Consider the following 26086-nt stretch of genomic DNA (forward strand, 5'->3'; position numbering starts at 1 on the left):
GTTCAGTTTGGGCAAATCATCCTAAATTCCATCGCATGAATGTATTGAAGAGTATTCTGAACCCAAGGTGTATACCAGCAACCCTAAATATGAAATCATATTTTATTTATCTGGAACATTCATTTGAACTACTGTAAACCATGCTATACATTTAAAGATATTTGATTTTTATTGCAATTTTATATATTTGCCTTTTGAATTTCTCAAAAGCAGAGCAGTAACAACCGAGGTACATTGTGCGTTGGGTCTGTTTTTAAATCTATTTATCTCACGATACGTTAATCTTTACATCTACTAATGACAGTTTGGAAAAGGCATACAATATCAAGTCTGATACAAAAGTAATGAAATTCAGGATAATTTTATGCGCTTCTTGATATCTTAGCAGCATTTTATTAATTCAATGCATCTTTAGGAAATTGTTTTCTGGTATTGCTTTTCTCATTGTTTCTCCTTCCTTAAAGCACGCGATAACAATTGCTACGATACTTCATGATATGAGTCGGAACTGACGAGTAATAAAAATTATGACTTTAAATGTGAAGCTGGTCAAATATGCAGGGATCATCAAGCTGTCTATGACATGTTAGAATTGCTACTTAAAGTTTAACAATACAAGAGTATATCACAGTGTTAATGTCGCAGCTCTGAGAATTTAAAATATGTGAACGCTGGAATCACTGGTTTGGATACTGCTTGGTGTTAGAATATGTAGCGTTAATTTACGTAACTACTGCTAAAATACATGTTAAAAAAGAAGAAAACATTTGATGGTATGACTATCAATGCATCGTTCCTGCCAAATGGAGTTTTTGTTTATCATCCTAGTGATTGTCTCGTTCAAGGTTATCAACTAAAAATTACATGAATCAGTTGTACAATTTTTCAGGTGCGACAATTTACCTATACAGAGATTATCATGCGAAAAAGTAAAAACAAATACACCTATATATTACAAAAATATAACTAAAATAAAAAGTGTTATTTCCAAGAATATCTGTAAGTTTGTTTTTTTTATACTTCATTTAGTGATTTTTTTCTTAATGAACTTGGAAAATGTCATATCCAATAATTATGTTTCTGAAACAAAACAGGTGTTGGATGTTTTAAAGCATCACTATTCCTTTTATATTGCATACGTACACGGGGGCCCCGAGTGGCCGAGTGGTCTAAAGCGCTCTTCGTTACGGATCACTGTCATCTCACATCTGTCTGCGTGGGTTCGAGTCTCGGATTCGGCCATTGTGGGTATGTGAGAAAGCTTGCCAGTAGCTTCTCGTGGGTCGTTGGTTCTTTCCGGGGTTTTCCCGTGTTCTTCCTCCACCATTAATACTGGCTGCCATTATAACCTATCGTGTGCTGAAAAATGGCGCTAAATTCTACTACAACAACATACGTGCATAATATTTCGTTGTTTTTTTTTTGTTGTTGTTTTTTTTTTGGAGGGTGCTCTCTCCTGCTTGATCTTTGCTGCATATTATGATTGTCATAATTGCTTTTGTTTTTGTTTCGCTTTTTTATTGTTTTCTATAAATTAAATTATTATTTGATCTGTATGTTTTTAATTCTGTATAAAAAAAATCAAAATTCAATCTGTATCTGTTCTACGCATTCGTCTTGCTCCAAAAAGAAATCTTCCGTCATTATGTACTCTTCCTCTCTTAGTTTCCTTCTTTTTTTTTTTTTTCCTTTCTTCTGTTTCTGTCTTTGTCTCTCTCTAGTTTTATCTTTTGATCCTCCGTCAGGATTGATTGTGCTGTTGTAGTTGTTTTATGCTTTTGTTGAAGTTGTTTATATAGCTTACTCTACCGCTCCGGTGGCCTAATTGTTAGAGTGTCCGCCTCGGAAGCGAAAGGTCGTGGGTTCGATCCCCGGCCGAGTCATATCACGGACTTACAAAAATGGTAGTAACAGCTGCCTCGCTTGGCGCTCAACATTAAGAGGTTAGTGTTAAGACTGGTCGGACTGGTGTCAGGATAATGTGACTGGGTGGGACATCATGCTACATGTCTGCAGCATGATGCCCCAGTGCTAGACATCACTATAAACGGTCACACTGCAGACATCGTAGCAATATGACTGCAAAATTGTTAAAGCTACGTTAAAAATCCCAATCACACGCACACACACACGCTTGCTCTGGTTCATGTTGTTGCTTGAGATTAGCGTTCATTTGTGCTTGTGCTGGTTTCTTCTTGTCTTCCTCTTGTTTTTGTTTCTGTTGTTTCTATCTCTAGCTCCTCTTTTTCTTGTTGTTGTTGTTGTAATTGCTTTTGTCATTGCTGTTGTACTCTATGTCGTTGTTTTGGGGCGTGTTTTTTCTTGCTGTTGGTTTTGTTTCTGTTCCTGTTCCTTTTTGGGTGTTGTATCTCTTCATTTTGTTGCTGGTTTACTCCTGGTGTTGCGTTTTCTCAGTTAACGTTTCTGCTGTATTTGTTATTGCTGTTTGAGCTATCGTCCCTTTGTATGTCATGTCTTCTCACATCTGTTACATTTACGGTCGTAGATACACCCTTTATACCATGATTTTGCTAGAAATCCATATATAAAGAATGATTTCTTCATTTCTTTCAGTTTGCTGTTTCCGATTTCCAGTATCCGTATCCCATTGTAGATTGTTGTTAAAATATCGTCGCCATTCTGGATGATATTACTTTTATGTTTAATTCCCATTCAAACTGTTCCACCACCGCCTCTAATGAAATTTCCAGAGGAATGTCTGACAAATGTAGCTCTCCAGTTTGTTTCTTAACTTTCCTTAAAATGGGTGTTGGTTCTTTTACCATGACTTTTTCTTTCCCTACGATGATCTCTCCATAAGGTAGTATTTGTTTTTTTTTCCCTCTGGGTCTGATGATGTATCCTTTATATCCAATGGGATTAATTGAGTACAACCTATTTATGTTGTCCGGATCTTGTACTTTCATTGCAATCATTACCGCTGATGTTCCCATTACTTTATCTCTCGGTATGTGTGACATGTTCAGCTCTTGTGTGCCTTCTTTATATGCACACTCAAGAAAACTCCTTTCATGTGTTTCAATTATCCTAATCTTGAAGAATTATCCTAGCTTTTAAGTGCCTTTTTAGCTGCCGCCATGTTTTCTCGTGTTTCACGTGCTTCAAGTGCACCTTGCTAGTCGACCTCTCGTATCTGTATTTTTTGTAATTTAGTTTAATTTATGTTCCTCTTGATTTTTCTACTGCATTTCTGGCATCTTGGTTTCTGATTCAGAATCAGGTTTGCTTTGTACGCGCCATTGCCGACGATAAAACAACAGACTTTACTGTTATTTCTTGCTATCAAAATTTCTGACCAAGCATTATTCTCCAAAAATTGCAATGGCATAAATTGGTATCACCAACCTAATTCCACTCACCGGACCCCGTTATCTGTTTCATTAATTTATTCGAAAATACAAGTATCCTCAGTGAGATGAAAATTGGTTTATTAGGAAATGTTGAAACCTAATGTACAACTAATGATGAGAAGGAAAGAGAGATAACAAAAACTCGATCAAACTCTCATTCAAATAAAGCATCTCTAACACCAATAAAGAACAAAAATCTCTCAACGTACCTCTCCTCCATAATGGCTGAAAATGACAGTACTGCATATTTATACTTCAAACAAACACTCAGTATTTCTTTAACTGACATAGTTGCGACTAATGCATAAAAGCATGTGGCGACTAATACATAAAAGCCTGTGGCGACAAAGCTGGAAATAACTACTGTAATGTTGTTTCTTTATTGCCAACGAATTACTTCAGCTATCGGCCATTCAACGGTGTGCGTCTGGCCTCATGTGCATATCAGCATGGACGATAAGGGTACCGGGCTTATTATGGGACTTTTATGTAAATTACTGCACTGACAAACACTTGAGATATATTTTGTCTCGTAGAAATAGTCGAATTAGACCCCGATTCATTTTTCACATGTTGCTTGTCATAGTTATCATTGCACAAAATTTAGCGTATTAAAACTGCTATCTTTGAGTGACTTTATTATTATTATTATTATTATTATTATTATTATTATTATTATTAATTTTATTGTTTCAGTATGTTTTATTCTGTGAAAATACTCACGCACACGCACGCACACATGTAAGCAAAATTACCAGATTTTGTTGCGGTCTATGTATGGAACGAAGGTTTTTCGATGATCTATCAACATACTTTAGATACGTCAGTCGATCTGGCCCACCTGGACCTGTCCCATTTTGCTGACGACAGTGAAATCTGGAAAGCGGTAACCCATTCAGCGAAACTATAGTCGGCTGACCGCATGCATGTCTTGATGGGATCGGTTCTTTTTAGCTACTCCCTCAGATTGCTGTGATATATGGAATCATGTAAATCGTCCAGAAGAGAAACGATGTTTGAGAAGTCTTCTTGAGACTCAGAATCATGAAACAAAACAATCATACTATAGAATTATTGCTGGTGCCCTCCCACATTAATATTCCATGGAAATGAAAAGAATAAGCTTAGAGAAGCGGAAATACAGCACTTGGTCACAGCGTACAGGAAACATATAGTATGATTAGGCAAATATTTATTTATAAAAAAAATGGTAGGAGGGAATGTAGTCCGCGTTTCCTCTGAGTCTTGCCACCCCATTTTTGATATGCATTTATGTTGGGCTGTATGCCCAACACCCCAACATAAATGCCCAAATATAAAAAATGGGGTGGCAAGGGTCAGATGAAACTCGGACTAGAAGGAATGGGAACACACACAAAAGGCACAGGTTATACGACCAGCAGAAACAACTAAGTAGAAAGACTCGTGCCCCTAACCTGGTAAATCCGTATAAACAGAATCAAATCTGAAGAAAATTACTATCCAGCAAAGCTTTGGATGATTTTCTTTTACCAGGTATAAAATAATTAGGAATATACTGCTCATACTGTCCCACCCAAGAAACATTCGACCACACATTCAACGAGTGTCCTAAATATAGCGTTGAAAGAACCATATTCCAGGATAGACAGAAAATACTAGATGCCCCACGCTCATTGTGCCGAGCGCTCATTTAACCAGTCGTACGAGACCAAATGGACGAACACGACTCGTATTCAAAGTCAGTCAGGTTCACCAGTCTTGTCATTTATCTTTAACATGTAAATTTAGAATAATGAGCAGCCAGAATATGAGCGGCAGGTTAAGCGAAACCTTAGGTCTCACTGGACAGTTTATCTGGTGAATTTTCATCCAACAATGACCTAATGCAGAAAAATGAGAATAATTTTACACTGAAGATACAAATAAAAACAAACTAATGATTTTGTAGAAAGCATACGTGTGAGATTTTGACTGCAGCAATCAGGTTAATTCTTGATGCAACTGGTGGTTTTTATATTGAACCAACACTGCCACCAACCCCTAAATTTTACATTCATTTTTGACAGGAAATAGCTATTTTGAATCTTTTCCTGTGACAAGGCAGCTAAAAGAATCAGTATGTGCCTTATGCATGAATAAAGTTCAATAGTACTATAACAAATTAGCATACTTTTCATCACCCCTCAACCATCTAGATTTTTAAATATTTACCTCTGTAGCAGACACGCGTAAATACGTAAGCCAAGTTGGCTGTTCATTTGCAGCCCAAGTTTTGCATTTGATCTTCAATGCTCATCTAACTGTGACAGGCAGTCACCAACAAGTCAACCCATTTCCAAGCCTAACTCAAAGTAAATCTAAACCACGTTACAGATTTAGCTTATGTGTGAATTTATAAATGCTAGGCTTATGATACTTAGGTCCATGCCTTCTACCTTAAAAATTAGGGAGGTGTCAAAATACGAAACTATCCAGTGAACCTTAGTGCACTTGGTGTATGTGCAGCATGCCGTTGGGCCTGGGTCAAGTGGCGGATATGAAACTATATCATAATAGGAGAGATTTGATGAGAAGAATGGACCTTTCCAAAAGAGTTAAGCATTAGTACTTCTTCGCTGGAGGAAGAAGTGGAGAAAGAAAATTTAAAATTGGCAATGGAGAAGTAACAGAAGGGACAATACAGATTGTTCCTTCAATGGCAACAGAACCGGAAGCCTCAGCCCGTCCATCCATCAATGGCGGACTGGAAAAGTGAGGCTAACCATTCCCACTTTTCCCGTTCAGTATCACTTAATCCTTATAATGGGGATACAGGGAGTAGGATACATGTGGCCTGTGGTGCCAGAACAGTGAAGCGAGGTTACTAAGGAAAATTAGTGGTAGAAACCAAAAAGCCCTTTTCAGGGCCACCCCGATCACTAGAAAAGAGAGATACTAATTATATATCAATTGTGTCGATGCCCTGGATTATAAACAAAATTGATTAGATCAGTTGTTTCGATGCCCTGGATTATAAACAAATTTGATTAGATCAGTTGTGTCGATGCCCTGGATTATAAACAAAATTGATTAGATCAGTTGTTTCGATGCCCTGGATTATAAACAAAATTGATTAGATCAGTTGTTTCGATGCCCTGGATTATAAACAAAATTGATTAGATCAGTTGTTTCGATGCCCTGGATTATAAACAACATTTGAGTATATCAGTTCTGTCGATGCCCTGGATTATAAACAACATTGATTAGATCAGTTGTGTCAATGCCCTGGATTATAAACATAATTTATTAGATCAGTTGTTTCGATGCCCTAGATTATAAACAAAATTAAATATATCAATTGTGTCGATGCCCTGGATTATAAACAAAATTAAATATATCAATTGTGTCGATGCCCTGGATTATAAACAAAATTGATTAGATCAGTTGTTTCGATGCCCTGGATTATAAACAAAATTGATTAAATCAGTTGTTTCGATGCCCTGGATTATAAACAAAATTGATTAGATCAGTTGTTTCGATGCCCTGGATTATAAACAACCTTTGAGTATATCAGTTCTGTCGATGCCCTGGATTATAAACAACATTGATTAGATCAGTTGTGTCAATGCCCTGGATTATAAACATAATTTATTAGATCAGTTGTTTCGATGCCCTAGATTATAAACAACATTGATTAGATCAGTTGCGTCGATGCCCCAGATTATAAACAAAATTGATTAGTTCATTTGTGTCCATGCCCTGGATTATTAACAACATTGAGTATATCAGTTGTGTCGATGCCCCAGATTATAAACAAAATTGATTAGTTCATTTGTGTCCATGCCTTGGATTATAAACAACATTGAGTATATCAGTTATGTCGATGCCCTGGATTATAAACAAAATTGATTAGATCAGTTATGTCGATGCCCTAGATTATAAACAACATTGAGTATATCAGTTACGTCGGTGCCCTTGATTATAAAGAATACTGAGTTTTCAGTTTTGTCGATGCCCTGGATTATAAAGAAAACTGGAAAATTAATTCCTAGCAAAAGCAAAACTCCTGCTTAAGCAAAACGTACTTGCAGTGAAAACAGTTTAGATAAAGCAAATTTAAAAGCTTTCAACAATTACGTCTACAACATGATTGAGAACCCAACTGCAGATTCCATCCTGGAATTCGCTAAAAGGGATAACCGCCTCGAAAATGACGTTTTCACTTACAATATCAATTGATATTTCGGTTTCACAAGCGAAATTAATTTGTTTAATAACTCGTTTTACATAGCAATTTATACCTTTTTTAACATAAAGTGTTTAAAGTGGGTTCCTTCCGCTAAACAGGTCATTTCCGCGAAAAGGCCGTAACGTCTGCTAAATGGACCCAGCACGTTTTTATTAAGTTTCAATTAATATTTCCATTTCACTAATGAAATTAATTTGTGTATTAACTCATTTTCAATAGCATATGTATTGCTTTAAATCTTGGCTTGAATTTGGTTTAAAATGGCATGCTTGGGACAGATGGAAAGAGAATTACAAGTACGTCAAGTTTCATGCTCAATAAAGAAAAGTGAAAAACTATGTTTATAAAGAAATGTATTTGTGTACGTACATGTATAATTAGGTATACCCCCCCCCCCCCCGTTATAACAAGCTTTGTTATAATATGATTCCAGTGTTCGAATTTTGTTACAATCTTAAACTCCTGTAATAAATTATATACAAAATTACAATTATCATCTTTTAAAAAGATCAAAGTGCAGTGATTGACATGCCTGAATGAATAGCATCTTTTTTTTCAAGAGAAAGCCTTTCGCTTGATCAAAGAAAAAAATAAAATAAAACAAGATGACAAAAATTTATTGGTAGGGAAGAACAAAACAAATGCACAAATCCATAAAGCAATATAATAAAACCCACAATGTTCATACGTCACTACCTAGTTCTTAGACTAACAACCATCACCATTTTACTCTCTGAAAAATGTGAAAGAAATGCATATATGACAAACATTTACCTTTATACTTATGAACTGTTTACATTTACTTCATTTCCAAAATGTCTCTAATTATTTATTTTGTCACAGTGAAGAAATTAAACTTAAAGTTACGCTTGATATGCATTTTTTTTTTCGTTTATCCAACTTATGAGAATAAATGTAATTTCATTTTAATTGTAGATCTTTTGTTTTAAGAAGTAATAATGTTGATATATAATTAACAATAAGTTACTATCAAAATTCTCCATGTACGAGATACTTAAAAAAAGATAAATGTAATTTCTTTCCAATAAATGCAGGACTTATCAGGATGACAAATAAGACTATATAAATACAGGTTAAAATACATATGAACTTTGACCAGAAAAACTTTAAATTTGGCTTTAAAGTCCATTTACTATGTGGCAACTACATATCCACCGACCAACCCCCCAACCCCCGGATTATATGGTTAGACTAATGAATCTTCTTCTTTTATAGCATTATCTGAATAATTTATAATGTTTCCAGGAAAATCTGCCGACAAAATAACCCATAGTTCATGTTGTCTTCGTAATACAAATTTTTTTAGATTGCTGTAATATTGAAGAAAAAAATCTTTATAGAACACTTATTCAGTTAATACAGAAATTAATTTCTTTTCGCTAATGGTAAGTCCTTTTCGCGAAAAGGGCCAGATTCGCGAAAAGCACAAATTTTTAACACTTTATATTAATAAAGATATGTTAAATACTATATAAATATAATTACTACACAAAATAGTTTCATTTATTAAATATAACTATTGATTAAAATTGTTTGCAGAAACATGCTCAGTGTTTTTCGCATATGATAAGTACTTTACGCGTCCTTTTCGCAAGTTGTACCCCACACTTCGTAAAAGTGAAACAGCTCTTCAATAAAGAAGTTAAAATATTGAATTAAAAATGGCGGCAACCTTGAGAATATGTGGTAACATTGCGGCACAATTGTTAAAATCTCATGTATACATTTCGAATCAGTGTAGATTTATAGGTGACAGTTGGATAAATGGAAGCTGTATTGATCGTAAGAATTCCCTTCAATGTTAATTTTTCTTACATTCGCATTTTCTTGGCGTAGTAAAATACAATGGGTACAGTATGGACTAGACCTGCATGTAAGACCTCGACGTTGATATTAGCTATGCGCAAGGTATTTAGAAAAACGCATTTTCTAGGTGCGATATTAACTTATTTGGATTGATCATGATTTCATTATTACATATTCATATTTTTTTCCCCCATAAAACCTAAGATATTACGCCTGGAGCTCTCCAAAAATTGAAATCTATAAATAACCTGCTGTCAAAATTTTCGACTTTTGGAGATCAAGAGTTTCCTCCTCAACAACGAGTTATTTACAAAAATGTAAAAAATGGAAACATTTCTTATAATACCTTAAACTAAATGAATGTTAAAGTTTTATTACAGTTTTACATGTAAATAAAAAAAGACATTTAAAACGTGTATTCAAATTTTTCATGTGTACGGTAATTTGGGGTAATTTGGCTCTGATTGTTCATTAGAATTCACATCGCTTTGAATTTATCCAAAATACAGGCACATTCCAAGCAAATAAAAAAAGCCAAATTCGTGTTACTATCCAGTGTTTTAATCGCACATAAATTTTTTCCTAAATACTGAAAAGTAAATTAAAAATTGAGACTATACTTAATGACACTTCATTCAGGTAACGAAGGGGTTAGGACATATTTATAAGTATGTAGGTTGACGCTGAAAATCGTTAAATTAGCAGTATAGGCGCTCATACCTCTTGAGCTGGCTGTCAATTCTTTTAAAATTACACATCTCGTGACTGAAAAATTATGAAAATTGTTATATTGTGTGGTGAGTTTGGTCCAAAGGATGATATACTTTTGAAATGTAATTTTTTTTGGAGTCAGTACGAATGACGTCAGCAACTGGAAATTTTTCTTTTTTCTAAGAACTTCAGGAATGCATAACTTAGTAATAAATTTAATACTCTTTTACTATCGAAATATAAGTTTCTGAGGCAACCTGGTAATTTTTCAAAAATAATCACAGAGTGATGTGTGATGACTAGTTTTGAATAGGAGCCAGATCTGAGACGGAAATGTCTATTGTGCAGTGTTACTTTGGTACACTGCATCATCAGACATGGCATAATTTTTTAAAAAATTTTTTTCATGTCAAAATTGGGCAGTTAAGTGACATTAATAGCACTAACATAGAAAGCTAAGATGTTAGCTATTATTATTAAACCTAAGATGAACATAATGAAAAATAAATGCATGAAGATTACAAGATCTGCACCGGTTGCTATATGATTATTATTTTTCTGGTTTATTAATTGCTATATTCTTCTTGGTTAAAGGGGAAAATATTATGCACCTTAAATCTAGCATGAGCAAGTAACAATTATGTTGTAACCAGTTGTGGTATGTGTAAACCATTTTTATGAAGTATTTCCCTAATTACATGAACTGCACTCTTGTAATAATTTGATTGTTTGGAGTAAGTGTAGATTCTGTTTAAAGGGACTTATTGATGTACCTCACCCACCTTACCATGGTTGTAATTCTAATAAAAATGTATGAAATAATGTAAGGTCCTCACCATATTGTTTTCAATGTTGTACGGTATTTTCCACATCATTATCCTTAAAGCAAACATGAATGTCACTGAAGGCTGGTGCTAAAATTATGTTCCAACTTAATATGCTGACAGTGTCTTCATCTTCTGTTTATATGAATTACACTATTCCTTTGATTCAGTCTTTTAAAGGAAAGTTGAAGAATATGAGCATTGCTTTAATAATCCTCAGTCCAATTATTCCAAAGCTGTATTTACTGTCTCAGAATGTATGTCAACACATACCAGAAAGTGGTAATAAACTTTACCATTACAGTGTTCATGGATCCAGTGATTATCTGTGGAAAGGTCATCTCTGTTCTCATATAATACTTCATTCCTTACGACAATTAAGATGGTTCCGTCATCTGTCTTCCATAGTCTTACTTCCATCTCACAAATTTTACCAACCAAACTTTTTTGAATGTACTCCATACTTTGTATATTCCATAATCTTATTGTTGTCTTACAAACTGTCTGAGCCGAAGTTACTTGAAAATGTACTCAAAAAAGTCACATGTACAATAATTCAATTTAGAATACCTATGTCTTGAAAATATACACCAAAATGTTACATGTACAATATTCCATTTTAGAATACCCATGTCTTGCAAATATACTCCATACAGTCACATGTACAAGATTCTATTTTGGAATACACAGGTCTTGAAAATCTACTTCATAGTCACATGTACAATTTTTTAAAAATACCACTGTGTCTTGAAAATCTACTCCATACATTCACATGTAAAATATTCCAGTTTTTAATATACATCACATTATTTATACATGAAAGATAGGATTTTGCATTTATATTCTTCTTCAAGTCATCCATATGTAAGCACTTAAGCTTGACATGTACACACATCATCAAAACTATGTCACTTAAACTCTGTATTCATGGGATAACATATCTAGTAGCCAGTCTGGGCTGATCCTATGTTGGGATTGTAATAGCTCCTTTATGGTAAGAAGTTCAATGCAAAGAAAAATGCACACATTTGACTAATATCCTTGAGTTTCACACATGAATAAAACCTAACACAGCAAAGCACAGTATTACAGATAGTCATGACAACATGTATATGATATAAAACGTCTTCTTTTGCTGTCTGGAGACATATTTCTGGCCAAATGAATGGAACATAATTGTCAATCATAGCAAACTTTGGACTGTTCCTAAATAGTATTTTAAACATTTCAACTTGTTCCACTGCACAATTAATAATGGTAGTGTCCATTGCCAAAAGATCATGATCAGTACATTTATATACTTGTACTTGGAGAAGGGCTTCCTTCAGTGACACCTGATGACACCATTGATTCCAAGTGGTCCCATATCCGTGACTCTGTGTACAAATCAGCCATCACAGCTTACGGGAAGAGGGAGCGAAAGAATGTCGACTGGTATGAGGCAAACTGGGAGGAGATGGAGCCCGTGACTGAGGCAAAGAGGAAAGCCCTTCTGGCATACAAGGCTGCACCTAGCCCCAGAACACTACAAGCCCTCAGGATTGCAAGGAATAATGCCCAGAAGACCGCCCGCCGCTGTGCCAACACCTACTGGCTGAACCTTTGCAACAGTATACAGACAGCTGCTGACACCGGGGATACAAGAGGAATGTATGAGGGTATCAAAAAAGCGACAGGCCCCCCCAGCTACAAGACCGCCCCCCTCAAGTCCAAGACGGGCGAAGTCATCACAGACCAGGGGAAACAACTGCAGCGATGGGTTGAGCACTATCTTGAGCTATATGCAACCCAAAACAATGTCACTGGAACTGCCCTGGACGCCATTCCAGACCTGCCTGTCATGGAGGAGCTAGACACACAGCCCACCCTGGAAGAGCTCGGAAAAGCCATCGATTGCCTTGCCTGTGGGAAGGCTCCTGGAAGCGACGGCATTCCACCTGAAGTCCTCAAGAGCGGAAAACCAGCACTGCTCCAGCCCCTACACACACTCCTCTGCCTTTGCTGGGAACAGGGATACATCCCACAGGACATGCGTGATGCCAACATCGTCACTTTGTACAAAAACAAAGGAGACCGTAGCGACTGCAACAACTATCGGGGCATCTCCCTCCTCAGCATCGTCGGAAAGGCCTTCGCCCGTGTTGCCTTGGCACGCTTGCAGATCCTAGCCTCCCGCGTCTACCCAGAATCCCAGTGTGGATTTCGAGCCGGCAGGTCAATTGTAGACATGATCTTCTCACTACGTCAGCTGCAGGAGAAGTGTCGCGAGCAGCGGATGCCCCTCTACATTGCCTTCATAGACCTGACGAAGGCGTTTGACATGGTTAGTCGGAGTGGACTCTTCAGACTCCTGCAGAAGATCGGCTGCCCCCCACGTCTGCTTGCTGTCATTATGTCGTTCCATGAGAACATGCACAGCACAGTGTGCTTCAATGGCGCAACATCTGAAGCATTCCCAGTCGTTAGCGGAGTCAAACAAGGCTGTGTCCTTGCACCGACGCTTTTTGCCATCTTCTTCTCCATGCTTCTCCAGTACGCATTCAAGGACTGCAGCGAGGGAGTGTACATCCATACCAGGGCTGACGGCAAGCTGTTCAACATCGCCCGTCTCCGTGCTAAGACTAAAGTCACAGAGGTACTCATCCGTGAATTGCTCTTTGCCGACGATGCAGCCTTGACATCACACACGGAAGATGGACTTCAGCAGCTGGTATGCTGCCTCTCCCATGCATGTAAGGAATTTGGACTGACCATCAGTTTGAAGAAAACAAATGTCATGGCACAGGACGCAGACTCCCCTCCCTCTGTCTCCATCGATGGGTACAATTTGGAAGTTGTCGAGAACTTCACATACCTCGGGTCTAACATCTCCAGCTCACTGTCCATTGATTCTGAGGTGGGCGGCAGGATTGCCAAGGCAGCAGCAGTGATGGCCAGACTTAACCAGAGGGTCTGGAACAACCCCAACCTCACAGAGAAGACCAAACTGCGTGTCTACCAAGCGTGCGTGCTCAGCTCACTTCTCTACAGCAGCGAAACATGGACCACCTATGCAAGACACGAGAGGAAACTCAACAGCTTCCACCTGAGATGTCTGCGGCGCATTCTGCACATCCAGTGGCAGGACAAAGTACCCAACACAGAGGTTCTAGAACGCGCCAACATGAACAGCATGTTCTCCATACTCAGCGAGAGGCGCCTTCGCTGGCTCGGCCATGTCATGAGAATGGACCCAGGTCACGTTCCCAAGGACCTGTTATATGGGGAGTTAGCAGAAGGTGCACGACCAACTGGACGACCACATCTGCGCTACAAAGATGTTTGCAAGAAGGATATGAAGACAGCAAACATCAATGTCAACGACTGGGAGAGCTGTGCAAACAACCGTTCCAGCTGGCGTCTAGCTGTCAGGCAGGGAGTTCAAAACGCAGAGGAAAAGAGAAGAATAAAGCAAGCTGAAAAGAGAGCTAAAAAGAAGGATAAGCAAAAGCGTACTTTGGAGTTATGCCATCGTCTCTCGTAGACGGACGGATGCCAAGCGACTTGGAGAAATGTCATACAAAAGTCAGAATAGGTTTATGTTCAATAGGGCAGTGTCATTAACAAAACATGTTCATTGACACATAAAAAATTAGAAGGAAAACATTTTTTTTTATTTTTATTTGCTTTTTTTCTTTTTATTTTTCTTGTTTCCATTTCTTTTCTGCACCAATTCATGGCATTATTTCCTGTACAAAATAAGTCTGGGCTTGGAACATCAAATTATTACTTTACATAGGGTCCTCTCCCTTACAAAGGTTACATATGTATAACACACCAACAAAGATTACTTTCATCAATGAAAATAAAACAGAAGTCATGATTATCCAGACTTAAGCAGTATCTCAAAATGAAAATTAACTCTTGGGTCACAAATGAAAAAATACACAAGACACAATCTGACTTAAGTTATATGTCGAAGTTAAAATAGCCCCGTGTAGCCACAAATAAAACAATATACAAGTCACAAGGAATCAAACATGAATAATATGTTGCAGTGAAAATAAGCTCATGGCATCACCAATACAAATAATATACATGTCAGGTGAGCACAAATTGGAAAAATGTCACAGTGGAAATAGGCTCCTGTGCCCAACAGTGATAATATACACAAGTCATAAGTAAGCAGACTTCAGTATTATGTCACAATGAAAAAATAGCCTCATGTTGCCACAAATGAAAATAATATACAAGTCACAAGGAATGAAACATGAATAATTTGTCACAATGAAAACAAGCTTATGGTGTCACCAGTGGTCACCAATGGTCAAATGTACAGATAATCAGTATTCAGTCAAAATGAAAATAACCTCATGGGGTCACCTATAAAAATGTACATAAACCATAAGTAAGCAGACTTCAGTTATGTCAAAATGAAAATAACCTCATGGGGTCACCTATAAAAATGTACATAAACCATAAGTAAGCAGACTTCATTTATGTCAAAATGAAAATAACCTCATGGGGTCACCTATAAAAATGTACATAAACCATAAGTAAGCAGACTTCAGTTATGTCAAAATGAAAATAACCTCATGGGGTCACCTATAAAAATGTACATAAACCATAAGTAAGCAGACTTCAGTTATGTCAAAATGAAAATAACCTCATGGGGTCACCTATAAAAATGTACATAAACCATAAGTAAGCAGACTTCATTTATGTCAAAATGAAAATAACCTCATGGGGTCACCTATAAAAATGTACATAAACCATAAGTAAGCAGACTTCATTTATGTCAAAATGAAAATAACCTCATGGGGTCACCTATAAAAATGTACATAAACCATAAGTAAGCAGACTTCAGTTATGTCAAAATGAAAATAGCCTCATGGCATCACAAGTGCAAACAATATACAAGTCACAAAGAATCTAACATGAATAATGTCACAATGTAAATATGTAGATGGGGTCACCAATGAAACCAATATAGCATTCAAAAGTAAGCTCAGTTCAATAATCTCATAATGACATTATGCTTAAGGGGTCACCAATCAAAGCAAAATGCATGTCACATGTGCACAAAATTTAATATATGTCACAGTGAAAGCAGGCTTTTTTGGTCACCAATGAAAACAAAACATGTAAAAAGTAATTAGGCTTCAGTATTATGTCACAATGAAAATAGCCTCATGTTGCCATAAATGAAAACAATATACAAGGAATCAAGGTTCAAGAATGTTAACATGGAGGTCACCCATGGGTCACCCATGGAAATAATATGCAAGTCCAAAGTAATGCAACTTAAATAATAACTATTAAGGGAAATAGCTTATGGGGATGGATTGAAAACAAATGCATATTAAACTCACTTGACAGTCCAAAATATGTGGAATGATTTGTGGTCTCCAATGCTGAAAAAACTATGTACACATACACTAAGTGTATAACCACTAGCATTAACTTTTTAAATTTTTAAAAAAGAACAAAATATTGCACATTAACTGAAACTGTAAAAATTGGCATATAAATCCATATATCTTTCACATGAAATTAATATTTTCTTACATTGAAAATTAAAACAAATGGACTTGGTTATTTTCTTCAACGTTTGGTTAGTGTTCGCCACGAAATATATATATCACACGAGATACCAAAATTCACTATTTGCGGCGCATCCTTAGCTGCGTTTGTGCTGCGTTAATATATTCGGATACTACTTCCGGCATGTTGTAATTGCATCTTCCGCCTCAGCTCCGCCTTGAATGACATGTCTTACGCGCGTAATTGAAAATTCAATTTCAGGCAAGGCGCAACATTTAAAATTTTTAAATTATTTTACAAAGCGTTTAAAATTTTGCTTTTTTTAAAAATATACGTGCAGAGCGCGTATGTGTCCGATTAAGAGGATCAAATGCGAATTGAAGACTGTGCTCACCTTTTAAAATGTTATAAAATGATAATGAAGCCAGATACGCAAGATTTGGGGTATCTGCTTTGCATAAATACCCAGAATTCAGTGGGAAACTTTTTCACGTGGTCACAGGGTATGGTACAAAAAAAGACCTGTTTTGATCTCCGGGTCTAATGTTAATTTTCAAAAGCATATTAGAGTTATCTCACGCTTGCTTGCGCATAGCTACTGATATTTATGTTGTGGGCGTCAAGGTCTTACAGCCTAACTAACGGCACTGTGTAGCGTGTTTTGATGTCGACCAGAATCGTTATGAAGTCAAATTTTAAGAAATATTTCACACAACTGACAACTAATATTACGCTTTTCTTCAAAGTAAAGTCATAATGATTTAGTCAGACTTTGCTTTCTTATGTCTTTTCTCTAATAAATTCAAATTCTCACAAAAGAAATGGACCTATTTTCAAGTTTTGTTGGCCTACATTTCAGTTGCCTGGAAAGAGATGAAAGCCGGAATGCCAAAATCGGGTTAAGTTGAAATATTATTCTTTAACTAAATGAATAAAAATATATTATGCCTATCAGAACTGTAAGCAACAGTTCTTTTCATTCAAGAAACATATCCCCAACATGAACTTACTTCGGCATACCTCAACTACCGTCGCATTGCAACAAATTCAGATGTGTGTCAATGGAATGAGAAAATGCGTCCATTTGCTAGTATCATATTTTCATTCCGCCAGGATAAAGACAGCACAGTAAGTATATTAATTACACATAAATTAGTGGAAGAGTGTCGATATAGGCTGCCAAGTGTGTGAGATGTTCCTGAAAGTTTGATTACTCATTGCGATGTCAACGACATCTGAACACGCTATGCAAGGTCATTATTTGGATAGCAAGATATAGAATTAAAACAAAAACAACATGTGCTATGTCTTACATTGTAGGACTACAGTATGGACTATAGTTAGACCACTTATAAATCATATGTATTTAGAAAGTGCATGTCTTGAGAAGGCCAAATCTGAAACCCTTTTTAAAATATTCTTTAAATTGTTAGCAAATTTTTAAAGTTTGATCATGAAAACAAGGTATCTGCCAGAATGTAGACTCACTGTAGTCCTACATGTAATATTATTCTTTAACGAAACGAATAGAAATATATTATGCCTATTAGAACTGTAAGCAACGGTTCTTTTCGTTCAAGAAACATATCTCCAACATGAACCTACTTGAACTTACTTCGGCATACCTCGGCTACCATCGCGTTGTAACAATTCAGATGTGTGTCAATGGAATGAGAAAATGCGTCCATTTGCTAGTATCATATTTTCATTCCGCCAGGATAAAGACAGCACAGTAAGTATATTAATTACACATAAATTAGTGGTAAAGTGTTGCTAATGGCTGCCAAGTGTGTGATGTGAGATGTTTCTGAAACTTTGATTACTCATTCCAATGTCAGTGACATCGGAACACGCTATACAAGGCCATTATTTGGATGGTAAGACATATCACTAAAACAAAAACAATATTTGCTATGTCTTATATTGTTGGACTAATTTCCTAACTAACAGTGCTGTGTAGTGTGTTTTGATGTTGACTAACATCGTAATGAAAGTCAAATTTTCAGGAATATCTCACACAACTGGCAACTAAAATAAGGACGCTTTTCTACAAGGTAAAGTAATAATGTTTTAGTCAGATATTACTTAGTCTGATGTCTTTTCTCTTATAAATTCAAATTCTCACGAAAGAAATGGACCTGTTTTCAAGTTTCCTTGGCCTACATTTCAGTTGACTGGAAAGCGATGAAAGCCGGGAATGCCGAGATTGGGTTAAGTTGAAATATTATTCTTTAACGAAATGAATAAAAATATATTATGCCTATTGGAACTATAAGGCAACGTTTCTTTTCGTTCAAGAAACATATCTGCCAGATGAATCTACATAAACATACTTTGGCATACCTCGACTACCTTCACATTGCAACGAATTATGATTTCTCTCTTGAATGTGACCAGAGTGGCCCTAACAGTGGCATTCTCTGCACCATGTTATGTACACAGGGTGAGTTGATTTCCTCAGGCAACATTGTGACGTAGTTCATCCTATTCAGTATGTACCAGATAATTCTGTAAATTACCATAATGCTGAGAGTTTAGAGTTATATCCCTTTGCACACATGTAAATAGAAATTAAACCACTTGTTAAATCCACATGAAAGGCAAATTTGTAATTGCCATTTTGTTCCTTTGCTTGATTTGACATTGTAAATATTGGAAGCAGATGACATAGTATTTTACTTCTATGTACATGTGTAACCATGATAACACCCCTTCACTGAAAATGACTTGTCCACGAACTGGAAATGACTGGCGAACAGGGTCATTTATTACACTGATAACTTACATTTGGAACTTACATGTGTAACCATGATAACACCCCTTCACTGAAAATGACTTGTCCACGAACTGGAAATGACTGGCGAACAGGGTCATTTATTACACTGATAACTTACATTTGGAATGAAATGCACAGATGATAACGGTGTTAGGGTCCCACCTGGTAATAATCAAGTTTGAAATTATAAATTAATAAATGAACTGAGTTCTATGCATCTTTCATCACATTTGTTCTGTTTGGTTTTTATATCATTAGGGGTACAAAAAAGTGGGGAGGTATATTCAGACTAAGTAGTCTTGCAATATTAGACACCTCCCCTGATATTTGTGGGGGTCTTTCATTAGGTCTCATCCAACTGCCTAAATAATGGCATAGTATAGGGTGTTCTGAGTTTGACTAACATTGAAATGAGACGCAAAATTTTGAGGAATATTTCACACACATGGCAGCCCATATTGATACTTTTCTACTAACAAAAGTCATATTGCTTCAGTTGGATTTACTTTACTTTTTGTCCTTTTTCAAATAAATTCACATTCTGACAGAAGCACAAAAAAGTGTTTTCAAGTTCTGTTGACCTTCAATTCATTTGGCTGGAATGAGATGGAAGCCAGGAGTGGTGAAATTGAATTAAGTTGTAGTCTGTTTCTTTAACGAAATGAATGAAAATATACTAATATTTAATAAAGTGTTTAGATAGTTTTGTTTCCTTCAAGATATATTTCAACCTTTCGAACGATTTCAACTTTCCTGGCTTCCTTTGAATTCTGGCCAAGTACCATTATCATGCCACAATTGCTGCATTTGTGCCAGTAACAAAGAAACTGCAAGAGGTGTCTTGATTCATTAAACATTATTTATCCCACACATGATTGGATAATTGATTCAATCAATGAAATATACTGTTAAGAGTTTTTCACAGATACTGTTGACACATACAAATTGTAACCTTGAACATTGAAAATCCCCCCCCCCCCCCGACTTATAACATGCATGAGCATGAATTTGTCCTCATGATGAACATCCTGGATAAATTAGACATATACATGTACAAGATTGACATCAGTACAGCACATCCTGGATAAATCAAACATATACATGTACAAGATTGACATCAGTACAGCACACACTGGATAAATCAGACATATACATGTACAAGATTGACATCAGTACAGCAGATCCTGGATACATCAGACATATACATGTACAAGATTTTCATCAGTACAGCACACACTGGATAAATCAGACATACACATGTACAAGATTGACATCAGTACAGCAGATCCTGGATACATCAGACAAATACATATACAAGATTTTCATCAGTACAGCACACACTGGATAAATCAGACATATACATGTACAAGATTTACATCAGTACAGCACACACTGGATAAATCAGACATATACATGTACAAGATTTTCATCAGTACAGCACACACCAGTGATGCTTGCTACATGCCAATTTGATTTATGCACTTTCATCTTAATTCTGTTTATGCTAAGAAATAACATTAAATTTGCGCAGTTTTACACCATCACTGGTGCCATATGCTATGAAACTACTTTTGATTTATTCCATAACCTTAGGAATGCATCTTTGTTGTAAATTGATCATCACCTGTAGCTAGGATAAACTAGTTATAGAAAGAACAAACTATAGTTGGGAGCAGGATATCCAAGTTGTCACTTTTCTCATTTCATTACAGCCACTCTGGGACTGAGTGATGAGCAGAAGCAAATTCAGAAGGTGGCAATTGATTTTGCCAGAAATGAGATGTATCCAAACATGGCAAAATGGGACCAAGAGGTGGGGCTAACATTTTATCATCCTTCTTTCATATGACTATTAGTGGTCATTGATAAAAATGCAGCGTTTCGCCTAGAGGTGTACGATTGGGTCAAAAAACACAATTGGTGTTAGAACTGGAGCTCAGATTACATCAAAACAACAGATGACAACAAAAGTGTGGCAGATTTTCTGATGTGTGTCACTGATGCAAAAATGTGCATAAAGGGAAACATTGTGCTTCATGGGTCAGTATTTCTTTGTTATCTCTGCTCCTTATCTAATTGGAAGCAGGTCATTAAACTTGGCACTCAGTTTTGAGGTCAGCAGTAGCTGGTATAAAATGAAAATAATGATCCTTGGTTATAAAATATAGCCATCATGGCAGTGAACTTGAAAATCTTGTTATCACTGTTCCTTCTGAATGGATGGTCTGGCTAGGTTTGGACTGTATTTGACCTTTCACTGTGTAGCAGAGATTCTTCTAGTGTTGTACAACTACTGGTACTTTGTAATGGACCTGATGGAAAAACTCGGTACCTGGCCAGATTTTGCTGGTACAAATGCTAATGTACCAATCTCATAAATGCATGGTTTATTATTTGCATCAAGTAGGGAAAATTACTTTAAACAGTTCTTTAAGGAAAGAAAATTAAATGAATGAGTTTCTGACTTTTACATGAGTTGCATTGATAATGGACAATGTCACAAATAAACATAACGACAATAGCGTAATCCCATTCCACTATCATCACTGTCAGTCATCAACTTAATCCATGCACAATAAACAACTTTGATTCAAAGTTCACTTATAAAGTAAATAGGTATGGTATTTATATGCACCGCATAAAATGTTTGATTTTAGTGGTTTGGTTAAAGATAAAAGTTTCTACTTCAGCATGTCTTAAAAGATCACACTACTTAATGTCATCCAAAATTAGAAAGTCGCAGAACCCAACACCAGCAAGCAGAATCATATACCAGCAAGCAAACATAGTTATTAATTTGTTTTGAACAAGAACATTAAAATATAGGATAACATCTGTGAAGCAGAAAGAGGGGTGCTTTAATTTGTTTTTGTTTTATGCAGCATCAGTTAGTAACCCACAAAAGCACCAGAAGGAGAGTTGGCATATCACTTTATTGACTTATGGCATTGCTTTCACAGCAACTGCACATGATGAAACTGGTGTCTAAGCTTCCTCACCAGTTAACATGTAGCAGCAGTCCAAAACTATGTTTCAGTTTCATTAATTTGATGACTGGGGGAAACTCCAGCCTGTACTGTAAGTTGTCTGTTTTTTAATAATATATTAGGTACCATATTTCTTTAAATTTTTCGTACATGAAAAAAATGATTATTAATTTCAGAGTATGAAAAATTATATTTAAACACAATATCATTTTCTTGTGTGTGTGTGTGTGTGTGTGTGTGATTTGAATTTATAACATAGCTTTAACAATTTTTCAGTCATTTCACTATGATATCTGCAGTGTGGCAGTTTATAGTGATGTCTAGCACTGAGGCATCATGCCTCAGACATGTAGCATGATGTCCCACCCAGGCCGACCAGTCCTAACACTAACCTCTTAATGCTGAGCACCAAGCGAGGAAGCTGTTTGTACCATTTTTGTAAGTCTTTGATATGACTGATCCAGGGATCGAACCCACGACCACCCGCCTCCAAGGTGGGTGTTATAATCACCAGAACACCAGAGTGGCATCATTTTCGTGTACTGACTGTGCACAAACAATAAAGGAATTATACCTGAATAAGATCTATGGAACACACGATACTCGACAACCTAATGGTACTAACATAATAAATGTACAAATTTTATCTCATTCTGCTCTCAGCTCAAGAATTTGATTACAATAAAAATGAAAGTATTCAAAATGACTTTTGTTTTATTAGTGAGAGATAGAGATGGCTGAAATGATAATGTCACAGTGTTTAAGCTCACCTGCATTTAGAGAACACTTGCTAGCTCTTGCGGCTTGTTATGTTAGTAAAATGTTCATTTGGTCTGAACATCAGGGTTCCTGTGCAGGTCTAGAATTCTGGATAAAGTCTTGAATTTGAAGATTCTTTTCCAGGCCTTGATAAGGTCTGGAAAAGTTTTAAAATGACCAAAAATCTGGAAAAAATCTTAAAATGTGATTGTACCAGAAACATCATAAATTTGCAGGAGAAGGCCACGTCATCTTGCCTGGTGTTTGCTGACTCATTGAGGATTCATGTACATTTTCCATTTCATTGATTATTTCATTAATTTAAGTTTTGTGTTGTGCTGTTGAGTATTTGTTTTAATTTCATTGGATTTTATTTGATTTGACATTCTTGGACTTATTTTTTTGTGTGCCTGTGTGGACCTGATATTTTAAATAATGCCTGGACATTGTGTTTATAACCCTCTGTGGGAAGAAACTGATGACTTTAAAGACTGGATAGGGCCTTCCTAACTTAAGACTAAAGCATCATGTGTTACATATATTGGAACTATAATTTTTGTATATACATGTATATATATATATTATTGTGGACTGTAAACAACAGATTGAAAGATTTCGCTAAGGTAAATAAAATCTTTTAGCTTAAATTTTATTTTTTCATCTTTGCACATTTTACTTGCAATTTTAAGTATTTTAGCCTCATTAGGTCAAAATTGTACCATGTTTAGGTCTGGAAATTTTTAGTGTTTGGTCGGAAATATTTTTCTAAATTTCTTGCAGGAACTCTGGAAAATTTATTAAGTGCAACTTGTGCTCTTACGGCAACAGTGACCTCATTATCAGATTGTAATTAACAGTAAAAGAACTGAAAAAAAAATTGTTTTTTTTATAATGCATTTGTGTGTGTATAAGAGAGACAGAGAGAGAAATGAAACAGCATTGCGTCAGTATGCATAACCAAGCAGCAGGGAAGTCGTACAGACCAGACGGTTCCAGCAAAATAAACCTTCCTACGAGAACTTTCTCCGTAGAAGCCTCAGATTTCAAAAATAAACCTTTCTACGAAAAACAATTTGCGTAAATTCGGCACAGAGTGCATTTTTTGTGTGCAAATTATATGATTCTGGACAAGGAAAAAATACAACTTTTCGGGGGGGGGGGGTGGGAAAATAATTCTCGTCGAATGTGTGCAATGCAAGATTGGGATTGCAATTTTATGAATAAATTTGATCAACACCGACTCGATACCTACTACGCGGATCATGAAGATTAATCGTGATAAAACCGTGCGGTGTTGCCTGAGCGTGACTAAAGAAATTTTTAAATTTATTTATATCCATATCGCCGTTACACCAAGTCTGATGAATATTTCTCAGCGTGTGAGTATCGACGCCATTAAATACCGATAAAATATTACAATTGTCTCTAATAACCTTTGGAATTTGTGTATATCGCTGTGTCACGTAAATCACATCGGTGTTCTTGTGTCGGCCACGCGAAAATATCCTAGCCGGATTAGTTTGCTTATCCAGCATTACATCATCGAAAACAACAAGATTATTAACATCACCATCTAAATTTTCCACCGATGGAGCTTCATTGATATCCGTGATGAATTCTATCGTGCCTTCGTCAGTATTATCGCTAAATTCTTTTAGTACTTGATAACATCGCTGATCGTCAACGGATGGCGCAACCAAATACAATTTGTCCCATTTCAACCATCGCATTATCAAATTTAATAACAACTGCGTTTTTCCAGATCCTGACGGTCCAATGATTATCATTCTTATCGAATTTGGTAACGCCGCGGTGTGTTTTATTTGCTCGCGTTTCTTCGTGGCTGAAAAATCAATTACATTCATGTTAATAAAATACATGGATCTATATTGTGTTAAGTGTCGCACGCGCACTGCTACGATAAATCCAATCGAAGTCGTTACACGCAACAATAGGAATGCAATCAAGGGCGAATGCGCAGTTTGCAAGACAATCAAATTTAGATTTGTAAAAAAAAAAATAGAAGAACCGGAGGAGACATCACAACCTCCTTAACAAATCTACCTGGAGCTCCTTGGGCGAAATATCCCGGAGAGAAGCATTTGCCAGGATATAATTACTGCGGACCTGGTACAAGGCTAGATATGAGACTCAACGATAATGATCAACCAAATCCTGGTGAAGAACCAGTAAACGCCATTGATAACGCATGCTACTACCATGATCTTGCGTATCGTAGCGGGGATTTACAACAAAGACATCTCGCTGATATCAGACTAATTCATGCAATAGACGCAATTCCTGATAAAAATTTCAAAGAGAAATTGGCAACTTGGTTGATAAAAGGTGCGATGAAAGGTAAATTAGTTCTCGGTGCTGGTAAATTATAATGGAGCAGATATATTATTCTCCGCGAGGATTCTGGCGAGGAAAATCAGCAATTGCTAAACTTGCTAAGGCAGCAAAAGTAAAACAATCCACCGCTGAATCGTGGCTATCGAGGCAGGCGGCCTGGCAAATTTATCTTCCTCCACCTAAAAAAATACCGTATGCGAGTTTTTCCGTCAGTGTCCCTAATGAAGTTCATCAGGCTGATTTAATGTTTCTTCCTCACGATACCGTTGACGGAGTTACATACAAATATGTTCTGACGGTTGTTGATATTGCAAGTAGGTACAAGGAAGCAGAACCATTATCAAATAAAACAGCAACAGAAGTTTCAAAGGCATTTGAGAAAATTTACTCGCGATCTCCGTTAACATGGCCGAAACTTCTTCAGATTGATCCAGGACGAGAATTCCTCGGTGCGGTTAATTCATTGATGAAGAAGAATAATGTTAAAATCCGACGTGGTATAGTTGGTGTTCATCACAATCAAGCTATCGTTGAGAGATTCAATAAAACTCTTGCAGAAAGATTATTCGGATATCAGTACGCGAGAGAATTTATTCAAGATAAACGATCTCATGATTGGGTAACAAGATTGCCTCACGTGATTAATGCACTAAATAACGAAGTAACTCGAATAATAGCAATGAAGCCCGCAATTGCAATCACAAAAACAAATATACCACTGAAGCGAAGTTCCATAATTCCAC

At 36.4% G+C, this 26086-nt stretch overlaps 1 protein-coding gene across 2 annotated transcripts in view; it reads left to right on the plus strand.

Moving 5' to 3' along the window:
* The first annotated feature begins 9262 nt into the window (after nt 1–9262).
* Nucleotides 9263–26086, plus strand: part of LOC149796484 (isobutyryl-CoA dehydrogenase, mitochondrial-like) — a 73295-nt gene continuing 56471 nt past the window's right edge. The window contains exons 1-2 of one of the 2 annotated variants that reach the window (XM_089961198.1): nt 9263–9384; nt 20955–21055. In XM_089961198.1, the coding sequence (XP_089817324.1) occupies nt 9264–9384; nt 20955–21055 (222 nt within the window). In that variant the 5' untranslated portion in view covers nt 9263. The remainder of the gene's footprint in view (nt 9385–20954; nt 21056–26086) is intronic. The other variant, XM_089961199.1, reaches the window with a different exon arrangement.

The sequence above is a fragment of the Sinohyriopsis cumingii genome, chromosome 6 (genome assembly GCF_028554795.1).
Source record: "Sinohyriopsis cumingii isolate HCF-2022 chromosome 6, ASM2855479v2, whole genome shotgun sequence".
NCBI classification, from domain to species: domain Eukaryota; kingdom Metazoa; phylum Mollusca; class Bivalvia; order Unionida; family Unionidae; genus Sinohyriopsis; species Sinohyriopsis cumingii.